We start from the raw sequence: 14,611 nt of genomic DNA, 5'->3' as shown, positions 1-14,611 counted from the left end.
CGATGTTCAAATGTAACACATCAAATGTGAATTTTATATATTTTATTCATACGATTATAAGTTATCTTGGTAAAAGAAGAAGGAGAAAGATTAGCACACACACATGTATATATATATATATATATATATATATATATATGATGCCATACTGAACATTTTGAAAGGAGAAAAGGAGAGAAATGGAAGTTGATAAATATGTAAGCAGAACCACGACTTACCACAGTATTCTTTTGAAATAATACTCGTCATCATTTTATTTTTTGAAAAAAAAAACTTCATTCAAATTAGCTACGTGTAAAGAAGAAACCCTTCCAACAGCAGCCCGTAAAACTCTAATCAGAATAATGTAAATTTATTCATACCTCTCGAAACTCGAATAAAATTAGACGAAATTAATCACCTAATTAATACAATTTATTGCCAGTGGCACAGTTACGTAAATATCAATGATTTATTAAAATCTTCATTGCATAAAGTGCGATATTTCAAATACTTCTAGTAAAGCAAAATGCAAGTTATTTCAATTCCTCGCTTGCGGAAAACTCGTCATTATTTATGAGCGTTACCCGCGATGAATAAATAGGTAATGGTTTTCATTTAAATAGAGAAAGTCTGTCAATTAATTTATCATGATCGGTTAATTTAAAAAGATTGCTTTCTATACTATAAGCAATCATTCTATGACTTCGCTCTTTCTTTCATTAAATGTTAAAAGAAGAAGGAAAAAAAAATACCCCTTCAAATTTTTATTGCAGATTATTCTAGTCAAGGCATTTTAAGTAGTTACTTTTTTAAATCTTTCCCTTATGGTATTTGTATTAGTAGAATCACACATTATTTTCTCCAATGACAAGTTAGTTTCTCGCAACTACAACATTCACCCGAAATGCACAGTAACGAGTAAATGTTGTTCATTTGTAATAGTCAAATTAATTCTACAACACAATACGTTATACATATACAGGGTGATCATAACTAAAGTTTTATTAATGTCAACTTGAAAAAAATTGCAAATTAGTAAGAAATAACAATAAATCTAATTCAAATTCTGAAAATATTCATAAAAACTTAATCCAATTGAAAACAAAAACTAATTTATAAAATTAAAGAATATTGGTTTTTTCGTATTTAAGTATATCAGTTTGTCTCGTACGTGATGGGTGCACAACACTTTATTTGCCATAAAAATCAGTTTTAATTCAAAAAACTGCAAATAGTAGAAACAATTTTTTTTTTAAATTTTCAGTCTTTGTAATGTTTTAAATTTTGAAAACAAATTTATTTGTTTGCATAAAAAATATCAAAAAATGCTAAAACTTCTTGTTTTTGTTAAAATCAAATTTTAAAAGAAATATGAAAATTCAAAAGGAATATGGTCACCAATTGAAAATCTCAAATCAGTCAAACTGTTAATTTTTTCCCGCACTTTTGGCGTCGGAATAAAAGTCGCCAAGTCACAATTCATCTCGCTTTTTGCATCCGATTTACCGTTCGGGTTCGAACGACAGGCCTGAGATAGGGATGCCAGATCATGTGACTGAGAAACAGCAACTGCAAATTCGCTGATGACGATAAAAACAACAACCGGGACATCTTAAAAAAAAATATCAGAAGGCATTGTAGCCTCGAATTATAAGGCAATGGATAGATTAAATTGCACATTGAAAATAGATAAAAATACGGGGTCTACACGTGTGCATCTTGGCTGTCAACGAAAACATTTCTGTGAAATTTCAGGCATGTGTTTAGCAACACTTTCATCATGGAAAAAAAACGAAGATCACATTTTTTTCTAATATGCCCGACTTGGGAATGTGATCGAAGAAAATGCATACCAACCCAAAGTATTTACATATCCCGGGCATGTCAAGCAATAGATTTGTCCAGCCGCTATATCAACATGTGCAAACAAATCTATTACGGTACCTGTAAAATTTATAATGCTAGGCTGAAGTTTGAGCAAAATATTCGATGAATTCAAGGAATTTATTAACGATTTGCATATTCACCAGTACGAGCTGGGGATAAGACACAGGTAATAAGATACAGGTAATTGTGAAACTGATTGTAAAATTGTAAAAATCACAAAACTTATGAAAGTTAACAAAATGGCTGGTGATTATGTATAATTAGCGACAAAAAAATTGAAACATCTTTTACGCATTTTTCAGTAGAGAAATATCTCATTATATCCTGGCGTATGGTCTTAACATTATCAGTGCATTGCCTACCAGTTTTGTAATAATTACAATGGACAACAATGAATTTGCCTAACTTGAAAATATACAATTCTGAATGATTTTAACCTACTATATTACGGTGAAAAAGTTCTATTGGTTTTTTAATCAGAGAGATATTACTATGGGAATGAATGAACCTTTTATCGCTGTAATTCATTTGTGTTTCTATGCATTTTTGTTGTATTTATATGTAATTTTGTTGTGCTTTTATATCTATTGATATCGCGTTTCTCTATATTTGAAAGATTTCTTTTCATTTATGTTATTTCTTCGCATACTTAATGTTTTTCTATAGTGTTTCAATGCATTTGTATTATACAGTGCTACTACATATGCATTAAATATGCAATTACAAAGAAAACCGGAGACAATCCAGCTTTTATATGGTTACATTCATATTCAGCTCACCAAATTACATAGGAAATGAGTACTTTTATTCAGGACGCAGAAAAATTGTCAAAGTTTCAAGGAAACATATTTTCTGGATATTATGCTGAGGTGAACTAGGAAAGAAAAGTCACCTTGTCTCCATCGGGACTCGAACCCAGCCCCTCTTGCTTACCGGGCAAGCATGCTATCATCTACACCACTGGAGACATGATCTTGCCTTCCGAGTTCCCCTCAGCATAATATCTAGAAAATATCTGTTTCCCTGATATCTTGGGTTGAGAAAAACCCATCTATAGTCAAAGTTTGTTGCCACTGTTATCGCAATCAATCATACACTGTACGATAATGATGCCAATTGAATTTCGTCCAACATAAAATTCAATTCCAAGTTTACAAAAACATAAATAGAAGATGCCTAAAAAAAGTTTTTTTTATGGAAACTTCTTATGTTTCATTTCATTATTTTAATGATCATTATTTTTAATTTAACAAACAAAAATAAACATCGAGTGAAACTCGCGAAAGACTATTTTTTTAACATTTCTTAAAATATTTCTCTTTAAACATCGAGTCTGGATTCTTATTTCCCTTAAGGACGAATGTTATTTTCTCAAAAAAAAATATTATTTCAAAAAATAAAATTAAGATGAACATAATTATGTAAGATTTTTATTATCATATCTTCAGAATCTAATCAAAATATGATTTTAATTATTAATGACTACTCACCAGAGAATATATTTCCGGACACAAACTTTTAAAAATTAAGCGAGTGAGTTTATTAGTAAAAAGGACATGGTGAAATGAAATATTTAATTATTTTGTTATAGTTTATATAAGAAATGTATATTTTTTAATTTCCAATATTAGAACAAGAAGAAAATTAGTCTGGAAACACCAACTTGGTATGCATACCCATAGGAATCAAACAGACAGTCTGAATTTAGTTTGAAATATTACTTATAAGTATTGATATAAAAAAGCACAGAATATAATCGGAATTACTTTCTTCAGGAAAATTGTTTTTTTCCTCCCAGGTTTTATGTACGGCACATGTTGAACAGCGAATGGAGTTCTGTGATATGTCTAGCAGAATAATAGGCTTACATATACAAAGCGCCAAGAGAACTAAGTCCTTATTAACGGTTGAATTGTTTGTACACGATTATACAAGAAATAAAAGAGGAAAGGCCTCTCCCCCCCCATCGAATAAAAGTCTGTTCTTACGTTGTTGGTTGGTTTGGTTTGTTATCGCGTCCTCACGGGCATAGGAGCTAAAAAGTCCTTAGGGTTGCATCCGTATCTTCGGTCGTTGATCAATTTGAAGGATGGGAAGTGGGTATCTCTTCACTCTTTCCGACGCCTTCTCCGTATGTGTTTCGAAGTATATCAGCTGAAGACTCCATTTGAGGTCAAATCTTCGCTGCCAGCGTCCGTATCGCACAACCTACCCTTCGTTTAGTTTGAGGAGAAACGAACGGGCGCCTATCGCAGTTTCACGGGCCACCTCCTCGGTCCGATGATGGATTGACCTGAAGGACAAAAGGCGCATTTCTACTGCTCATACTTACTCACTCTCTCTCGCCTTATACACTTTTCCTCAGTCTTAGTCCCTTCTTGTTCAATCTTCTACGATGCCTCCTCTCGTTCCCTTGCTCATGGAGTTGTCTTTCACACGTGTTATCCCTTGATACAAAGAAATAATGATAATAATAATAAAAATAGAAAGAGAACGTCTCGATGCGATTTCCTGTTGGAAAATCTCTTCGTTTATTGCAACGTAAACGACTTTGATTCTGCAAGTTCATCAAAAATATCTTCAGTGTATAAATCTTTTTCCATTATGGCCATCCACTTGACGAGGTGAAGGAAAAAAAAACCAACTAATCGTTATCGTCATCATCAGAAAAAAGAACAGAAAGAGAGAATAGTCTTGCATTGACCATATCTATGGCGATGGATATGTTTTGTCAGAGTGACAATGTCAAATAAATACATGGCAGTGTGTGGTGTCTATGATGCTTCAGCGATTTCAACTTCAATTGATTGCAATATTGAAAAAAAAAAGTTTTAATAAGAGGTTTATACATAAGAGAGTTATTTTCTGGATTTTTGCTTCTCTTGGATTTTATTCTTTTCATTTGTAAGTATAGATGTTCAGTAAAAAATTGCATCGACCAGAAGAGCATCATTGGGGTACTGCATGTAGAAAAATGCATACCTTCGCTAAAATAAGTGTGAGGTAACAATTTCCCCCTGGATATTTATACGTTTGTCCATAAGTTTCACCATGTTCCCCGTGACCTAATGAATCATTATGGTGTCTATATGGGTCCCCTAAGCTGGAATCTTTTGCAGGCACCCAAGCCAGACTTTTCAGTGAATTTATAACCACAAAAAAATTATGATGATGGCAATTGTCCCGAGCCCCAGTGCAAAGTATCTTCCTAACACACACATGCCAACTTCATATCCGGAGGACGGTTCGGAAAAATCACACATAGCATTTGTTGACACAGCATGTATGCCTGATTTTTATGAACGTTGTATTATAGAGCCTAGCACCAGAGTTTTCCGATCAGCAACCACAACAGCAAAATTAGTGGCCCTCGAGTAGCTGAAATTATCGTGCCATAGGAGTTTTCTGGTGAAGAGGGAGAATCCCAAAGAGATGGTAACTCAGACTTAGACTTCATATAAAAACATAGATCATAAAGGCGGGAAAAACTGTTTATATTTGTGTATAGTTTTGTTTTTCTGTATCCTTTATTCTGATTCAACCTACTTGTAAGGGAGGGGGGGGGGGTAGCAGGCAGTAAATTTTCTCAAGGTGATATGTTGGAGTTGTTGTCAGCCGTCCGACTAGTCCCGACTAGCAAGGTTTGGAGATTTTGGTGGCTAAACTGCTTCGGAGATTGATTTGCCGTCAAAAAGTCCCTGCTGTACCGCCATGGTGGAATTTGATAGCTCAATAGGCCATATTGTCTTGCTGTACTGAGCAGTCAGGTTAATCCTCTTTAAAGAAGACTGATAGTATCTTGGTAGGCAAAGAAACAAACTTCACTCAGGTTTCACTACGCGTACACGCACATTCCCGCATGTACCAATTCGTTAGAGGTTCCCCAGAGGAATATGGACGAGGTGCATGTGTGGTTTAGTAGTATTAGTGGTATCTTGGTAGGCTTCGGCAGTGAATTTAGGCCTAAAAACAGAGTATCGTAGTTTGACTGTGACGCCCGAGTCCAGTTCGGGCAACAGAAACATTTATATTTTTGGGATTAGATGATTATATTTTAAACACTATTTTACAAAAAAAAAATTCTTTCCAAAAAAGAAACGTATTGTTTTCTTTTCCATTGAATGAATCCGTTTATTTATTTAGTTTTTTTATTGATATAATGCACCAGGGACGTAACTTAGATTTTTGCCACCCGGGGCAAACATAATTTTGCCGCCCCACAACTTTAAAATTCGATAATTTTATACCGGTTTTTTTATTCCCATCTAAAATTGTCGTCCCTAAATTTTGCACACCCGGAGGCAGTTACCCGCTGCCCCCTCTAGTTCCGACTCTGTAATGCAAAACAACAAGCAATGAAAAAAAATATTTCCATTTTTGGAGCATATTATTCTGTAATAAATTCCACTGTCACGGGTTAAAATGCAGAGAGGAATCAACAAAGAAGTCTTAGGCAATTAGGGTTATTTGTCCGGTAATGTCAGCTACCGACATGCCCACTACAATGAAATGATGCTGAATTTTATGAAAAAAGAAAAACCCACATGATCTAAAATCCATCGGTTTACCATTCCAAAGAAAAAACAGCAAAAAATCCACAGGATTCAGTTATGTATTCATCACACGATTTGAAATTGAACGCACTTCATTTTCATCACTTGGAGGACAGGAAATATTGATTCAAATTATTCAAGACCAGCGCTGCGACTCATGACCCGTCCGAACTTATTCATTGTTCAGGAATCTATCCAGTCTTATGGAGAATGATGTTAAATGGATGCATGGAATAAGCCACATGAATTATGAACGGGATTATTAATACACGATCTCAATTCACCTGGAATGATCAACCTTGTGAGAAGAGGAATTGTGTGAGAGTCACTACAAAAGCATATACAACTATATACAGTACTCCCTCGAATCCTGTATTAACCAATAGCCAGCTGTGCGAATTGTTAACGCAATGAAAACCCACGTAATTCACCATACGTGGCTGAGATGGATAATTATTTGGAATCGATAGGCGGCACTATAGCACCTCATTGAGGGACATTGGAGGCTAAGTGAGAACCTGCTCGAACTCGGGAAACAGTAAACGAAAAAACATTTCCGTTATTTTTCTTATTCAATTAAATATTGTTACAATGTGAATATTGTAATTGGATAAGGCTATAGAATGAAGCCAACGTAACAGGACTACAAATAATAATTAGTGAATTATAGGAATTCTTATAGAGAGGTATACATTTGAGGGCTCCACATAACGATGTCATTGCTTTATTGTAAAATTCACAAAAGAAAATTATTCTAATGGAGAAATAATTCTCAATCTACAGTAAATTCACGAAAATACCGAATTTTCCGGTAAAAATTAAATTGCGTAGAAAAATTCGTAAAAAAAGAAGTTTGTTGTATGGAGATCGCATGTTATAATATCTGTTTAAAAGCACTGAACGTATTCAACCAACCACATTTTACCCCTTAGATATAAAATTAGATTTATTCACAGATGATAAACTTGTTAAAAGACTGAATTTTTATGAGATTAGCCAATCCTATTCGAGTATAAATTTTTTATGTCGACATAGAAGAGGAAAATTTACGTAAAAAAACAAAATATTTTTAATATCTTCACCCCTTTAGAACACCAGAAATAGTATTCGAGTTCTAGGAAACCGCTAGATGAGAGAAAAAATTAATAGAACGTTAAAAATATTAGCGGAATGTTATTCATTGCTATTTTATACGCGGAATCTCAAACGTTCGGGGAAATAAATCTTAGGCTTCCGCGGAATCCCGTTCGAGAAACGAATGTCTAGTCTTACACAAGGTGCTTACTACACATGTTACTGCCGAACCGTTAATCTCAGAGGCATACTTACAATCAGAAAAAGTATCCAAATAACGTGTAAAACTCAAATACGTCAGTCATGTTGCAAAGGGTTGCGTAATTATTAAATTAAAAAAAAACTTTTTATAAGGACACCATGTCCTCAAATTTCATTGTCAAGACTCAAAGAAGAAGACTTGGGCAATTAGGGTTCTTTGTAAAGTAATTTTAGCTACTGATATGTCCACTAAAATGAAATAACGCTGAATTCGCTGTCCAATGAATTTGGACAACATGAATAGATCATGTTGTCCAAATTAGTTCACATAAATATGAAACTAAACTAATAATTGTTTGTTTAGTTTCACATTTGTGGAATATTTACAGCTGATCAGGGTTGTGACTCTAAATAACTTGGGTTGGAAAATAGCTAAAAACAAATACCTTACTCATACTTTTGATTAAAATACGATGCATAAAGTTATGCAAATGATCTATCAATACATACATTTATGTATACTGTATATACATATACACTAGAAGACGATAAATATTGTTTGTTTTTTCTCGGTAAAGTTACGATCATTTTTATGACTGAGGCGAACATACTGTAGTAATAAGAACGATCACATTTATTTACGTCAGTTCGTATGATATAGTTTTTTTCCGCGACACGAGATAGCATAATGGGATTAATCAGGATGTCATTAATATAGACATGCATATATATACATATTTAGATACTCATTCATTTACTTACATTCTCGAGCACCGTTCAATTCTATTAAGATGGCAACTGGATTATGAATACTAATTATATCATGTGAGTTCTATGTTAGATGCCTCATACGAGTGTCTACCATTTGCTGTGAGTGAATATATTCATTTAAATAGCTTTTTTTTCCCATAATTCTGTATTTTCTATTTCGTTCGCTTTTGATTTCTTCTTTTTATCAAATATTTTCTTTCTTTTCTCACGTGCTAACTATTCTTATTCTCTGCTATTGATTTATTGGACAACAGCATTAACTGACAGAGAAATATTGGATGAACACAGATGTCAGGTCATAAGTACTACTTACATTATCCAAACTAGCAATTTCTGTTGTAGTATCGGGAGTTGTGAGGAGTAATATGGTTCTAGGTATCAGATAATTCGGTTTTTTTTGGTTACGGACACGTACAATAGAAAATTCCAAGTATCATATACGGAAATTCTTTACGACATGAGAAGAATAATAGTTGTTTTGTCACTTGAAACAGTATTTCTGGAACTTCTTTTTGAATGATTCATTAGTGACTTTTTATTATAGATCGGTGTACAGTCAAACTTTATTATAACGTCATAGTAGATTACGCGAAATTTTTTCGTTATAACTGAAGCGTCGTTACTACCGAGGTTGACGTTTTCAAGACCTACTTTTGACGAAAGATATAATCAGAGGCAATCAAATTATGTTATGAAGAGTTATGATTAGGGTAACCGAATGGTTCGGGAGAAATAACAGAAAATTGAGATAACTAATTTTGGACCTATACGCCGATTCTCGAAAAACATGCTGCCAAATGTCGATGAAATTACCAAAAACTGTTTAAAAATAACTTTTGGAAAGAAAAGCTTATAGCCGGTGTGCTGAAATGCATTTCACGGGAAAAAATGAACTTGTGGAAAATATATGAGACGAAATATTTATAATAGTAATGTTCTAAGGTTGAATACAGAATAAAATTAAAAAAATATAGAAGCTATTTGAATCCGTATATGAATAAAGCTTCGTTTGGAAAAAACGAGACTTTTTTTAAATAACCGAGAAGTGCAAAATAAGGAAATGTATCGTACAGTGGTCATGTCTCAATGAGCAAGTCGGAACGTAAAACATGAAACATTTTTGTTTATTAACGTTAGGTATAAATATGAAAACAGACAAACATTCCCTGGATGTGATCAGCTCTAATGTTCGGAGTTTCTTTTCTTCGACAAAATGGCATTAGAACGTAAGTGGCGAAAAATGTGTCGTTATGTCCAAGGTGATTGGTTTCCATCGATGTTATAAGCAAAGTTCATTAACATTATTTTTTATGAAAATCACGTCAGATCGCTAATTATTGACGTTATAGCAAACTTGTCGTTATACTTGTCGTTGGACTTGTAGTCCCTTGGGATCACAGAGTGTCTGTATTATTGTGTTATTTTAATATAATTTTTTTGTCTTTCTCGGTTGTTTTGATTGTATGATTTATGTGTTGTGTTCAGTCCAATAAAAAAAATATCCATGGTTGTTACAGTCGGATCCCGTTATAACGAACTCCAAGAGACCGGAGAAACCACTTCGTTATAAAGGAATTTCGAGTTGTTTGCATTGTTCTTATGTATATTTATTTGAGGGACTAGAAAAGTGTTCATTAAAACGAGATTTTTGTTATAACGGTATTCGTTAAAACGGGATTCGACTGTATAACCGAGCTTGACTGTATTGGCAGTTAGGGATAGAATTCCTGCCTTTTCATACTTTCAAAACTAAAACCATAAGGAATCCTATTTAAATAAAATCCATGAGCATAGGATTGACAAATGTGTTGAATTAAACTGATCTGACGAAACGACTCAACAAAATATGTTCTGACGACTTCCAATTCATATTCTGAAATAAAAAAGATGCAATAAAACCAGAAATTATTTCTTTCATTAAAGTGTTTTTCAGTATTTCGGCAAAATCTTTGAGTTAGCTTAATTCGTTCCACCAACGTGCTCGTTATACTAATTGCTCCTTATTCGAATAGAACTTCCTAATAGGGAATAATGGAAACTCTGATAATTCGCTCCACAATACACATAAAAATGACTAATAAAAACGGCATTCAATCAATAAGTAAACACAATAATACATATAACGTCATAAATAAACATCAATACGCTAATGTTTACAAATGAACTTACTCTAAACGACGAGAGAGAGGAGGACTACCGTTTTGGACTCACTTTTGTTTGCAAACTAATTCTGTTTTTGCGTGACTTTCAAAAAGAACCTTATCAAATCCCGCTTGCTTTCGCCCAATTTTTTTGGATTTCTGGGAAATGGGAAATGGAAGTGTTCGTTGGACAGATCCATTGCTCGCACACTGCTGCAGCTTAATTTGGGTAGTTTTTCCTACAGAGATTTGCATGCACAGAGATTCTCCCACATTCTACACATCTTTCTAATTTCATTTTATGTGAGGGACTTCTCTCTTCCTCAGATGAGATACCGTCACACACTCTTTCTAGTGTGTGCAAAAAAGATCCATCCCTTCATCTACCGTCAATTCTTATAAACACTTTTCACCACTAGTTCTTGAATGTCATCCTCATGCACCTACAGTCCATGGTTTTCCCCGACCACACAATCTCTTCGACAAGTAGTGGCTGATTTTCATGAGTTAGACCGTCAAAGTCACAAATACAAATACAAGGCCACAACAGGCAAAATGTCCTAAGAGATGGCTGAGGAAAAAGATGCCCGCGTTCAATAAAGCAATCAGCCCACAGTTTTCTCCAAGCAGATTTTTAAAAATAAAAGCAAGCGCACATACGCATGTCTACAATGCTACATCTAGTTTTGTATCGTAAAAGTATTCACTCGCACGTGTGTTCATTTTTCCAGTGAGGCACGCGAAACGAAGACTTTGGGGGAGAATATTACCCACAATTTCATAACACGTGTGTAGGCGAAAGCAAAAAATCGTCATCTCAGTTTCGATAACGTGCAAATAAATAAAGCGCGAAATTTTTTCTCGTAATGTGAATCATCGCTCGTTAACCGAGTCAACATTTTTTGCTCGTTATGCGAATTACTCGTTAACCGACGTTCCACTGTATATATCTTTTTTGTATGCCGACTCCCCTTCCATCTGGAAATAATGATTTCCGGGGGGGGGGGCGGGAATTGGTATCCAAAAAGATATATTATACATCATTTATCGGGCCCACCAAAAAATGTTTGGGCCACAGGTGTACACATCGGAGTTGATGAATCTAGAAGACATTTTATAATTCTCAACTTCGCAGTATAACTAATATCTCAGTGGCCTGCGGATTTCAACGAATAAATTTCTTTTTTATTGAATCGTCTTTCACTGTTAAATAGATATTTTCTGGGAATGGTCACGGGTTACGGCAAAAAGCTCCCGCGGGTCTCGTGTTGAAGACCTCTGAGGAAGAAAATTGGTGTGGCAAATAATTACGCCAGAAACCGTCTCTATATTACTGGTACACTTTAATAAAATTTTCACTTAAAAGCTTCAAATTATGAAAGTGTCGCACTTTCATATTGACACCATGAAAAATATGATTATCATCTACAGTTTTCATCTGATAAAATAATTGTTACGCGGGGCTCGAAGCAGGTTAACTCATCTACTCGGCTCTCGAATAACAGTCATTTGTGTCTGAGAGCGACTATAATTATTCAAAGTTAAAAAGTGAGTGCTAAAAATTCAAAGTTAAAAAGTGAGTGCTAAAAATTCAAAGTTAAAATGTGAGTGCTAAAAATTCAAAGCTAAAGTAATAACAAGTTCGCTTTAATACTTTCCGTCATTTGATGAGGACTGTGTTTTCAGGAAATATATTTTGATTATTTCCTTATCAAAAATAACCATTATTTAATTTATGTATTACCTATTGGTTTTCATAAGCGTATCTACATCAATTCATTGCAATTATAAGCAGCAATTGAACTTTTGCATCGCAAAAAAACTCAAACCAATGTTAGCGTTGGTCCATTTTATTTTCATACTAGCCATAATACCCGGCAATTCCCGGGTTTTCTTCAATTACTGGGAGGATTGAAAAAGTGACAATCCATTATAAAGGAATAAACTGTTATACTGGAAGCATTAAAGAAGAGGCAAACCATTGCAAAGGCATATGCATGTCTGAAATACATTGTTTGAGAACCACGACAACTGAAGTAAACATTCCGAATGTGACTGTTGAGGCCCAGGAACCATTGCTGCCCTACGGGTTTTTGCCCATTTCGGGCATTTGCCCTACTCTGACGAGCTTTTAAAGTAGCCTATGGTTAAATCCTGGTCCTGTTTGGTATATATGCGAAATTTGCCGACAATCTGTCTAAAATTGTCGATTCGTATGAAGAACAAACAGACATACATACATACTTTCACATTTATATATAAGATTCCGGTGCTTATTTGAGATGAGCAAGAGGGTATATGACATCAAGTCAACTTTCATTTGGGATAGGTTACTTGTGAAGTTTATTGATATTGCCGTCCGAGAATAACACTGAACTTATACACCAGAAATTTTATGCGGGAAGAAAAACATAACCGCGGAGCCAAAAAATATAACATTTCGTCAGAAATGTGGTGCCTTCAAACTTAACATTAGCCTTTAAACTTAACATTAACCTAGCTTATGCCCACTTTATTAGTTGTGGTTATCTACTTAATTAGTTACTAAAATGTATGTATATATTTTCCATAAATTTTTCATTATTTTTGTCTCCCCCGTACAGAGCCAAGAGCCGAATCCCCACCAAGAATAACGGATTCGAAGCCCCTCGTCAGAGCTCGTATAGGTACGACTGTAGCTTTACCCTGCGTTGCACAGGGTTTGCCATTACCAGAATACAGCTGGCTTCACGAAAGGACCAAAGACGGAGCTTTCAATCCAGTCCGTGGTCCGAGGTATACTTTCTTAGAAGGGAATCTAGTCATCCGAGATGCAGTAGCCGAAGACACCGGCCATTATGTTTGCGTGGCGAACAGCACTATGGGCGAAGATCGAGCTCACGTGCACCTGATGTTGACCTGTGAGTACCGAGGTTTCAAAAATTCCGATGATTTATATTTCACCAAATGTACATTATTTGATATGATCGCGAATATTTATGTAAATTCCACACGGAAGTTCAATATGCGGCATGCAAAGAATATTTCAACATCCCATTTCCAGTTTTCCTCTTAAACATGTACCGAATAAGGATTTGAGTGTAGGTTGTACCTTAAATTCAACATGCTTGAAGTCTGTTATTTACAGAGCTTGCTATGAATATTCGGGACTGCTTTAAAGTGTTATCTACACTCACCAATCGAATTCACTACTGTCGGCAAATCATCGTTGTAAATAGTTATTGGCGATCTGAATGATCTGGTTCGAGCAATGACGGGCACGATTTCGATCTACAGCCTTTTTAAGCACGTTTTTCGTATAGTTTTCCTGCTCGTCAATTAATTCCAGTTATTGTTATAGCAATATGGGGGAATACATAAACATGATCATCATTTGTTAGAATATCGCCGATAGAAGCGATGCTTGACAGGGTGCATAAGTTATCAATTGGATTTGTTTGAAAGAATTTACTCTGTTTATCTATGGCGTTCTTTGAAGCGAGTTCTCAGCTTGTTATTTTAAAACTTTGGTAATCAGACGTACGATCTGACTTATATAGAAAAATTCAGATGGCTCGAATGTCGTCTACGACAGCTACTGATAGTTGTCTGATCTCTAATGATGGAATGATATAAATTTCATAACCCGAAATGATTTGGAAGTACGTGTTGTACAAGGTATTTCAACAAAATTGCTGAAAAGGAATTAAATTCAACGGTTTATTTTAAAATTCACTATAATAAATTATCAGCAAAAAGGAGATTTTTGCTTTCATGGTTGGAATCTTCTAAAAATGATTTATAAATGGAAACATAACAAATTAAGTTCTTGCATGTATCCTACCCCCATAAAAAGAAATTTGCCAGTTAAAAACTTGCATTTAACTTGCTAGTCAGATGCCAACTACTAGCACTGGAAAATGTGGATTAGAAAATTAACTGGTACTAACAAAGACTTTTTAAGTTAAAGAATTTTTTCTTGAATTCATGTGAATTTTTTTTAAAAATTTTTTAGCTTAATAT

At 34.5% G+C, this 14,611-nt stretch overlaps 1 protein-coding gene across 2 annotated transcripts in view; it reads left to right on the top strand.

Moving 5' to 3' along the window:
- Positions 1 to 14,611, top strand: part of LOC149078994 (cell adhesion molecule Dscam1-like) — a 260,024-nt gene that overhangs the window by 78,760 nt on the left and 166,653 nt on the right. For both annotated transcript variants that reach the window (XM_089241240.1, XM_089241239.1), the window contains exon 5: positions 13,213 to 13,509. In XM_089241240.1, coding sequence (XP_089097366.1) covers positions 13,213 to 13,509 — 297 coding nt within the window. The remainder of the gene's footprint in view (positions 1 to 13,212; positions 13,510 to 14,611) is intronic.

This window comes from Pholcus phalangioides, unplaced genomic scaffold (assembly GCF_987345545.1).
Source record: "Pholcus phalangioides strain wild (caught in Gottingen) unplaced genomic scaffold, Ppha-v1.0 ptg000013l_1, whole genome shotgun sequence".
In the NCBI taxonomy this organism is placed as follows: domain Eukaryota; kingdom Metazoa; phylum Arthropoda; class Arachnida; order Araneae; family Pholcidae; genus Pholcus; species Pholcus phalangioides.
This window is presented reverse-complemented; position numbering and strand designations above follow the sequence as displayed.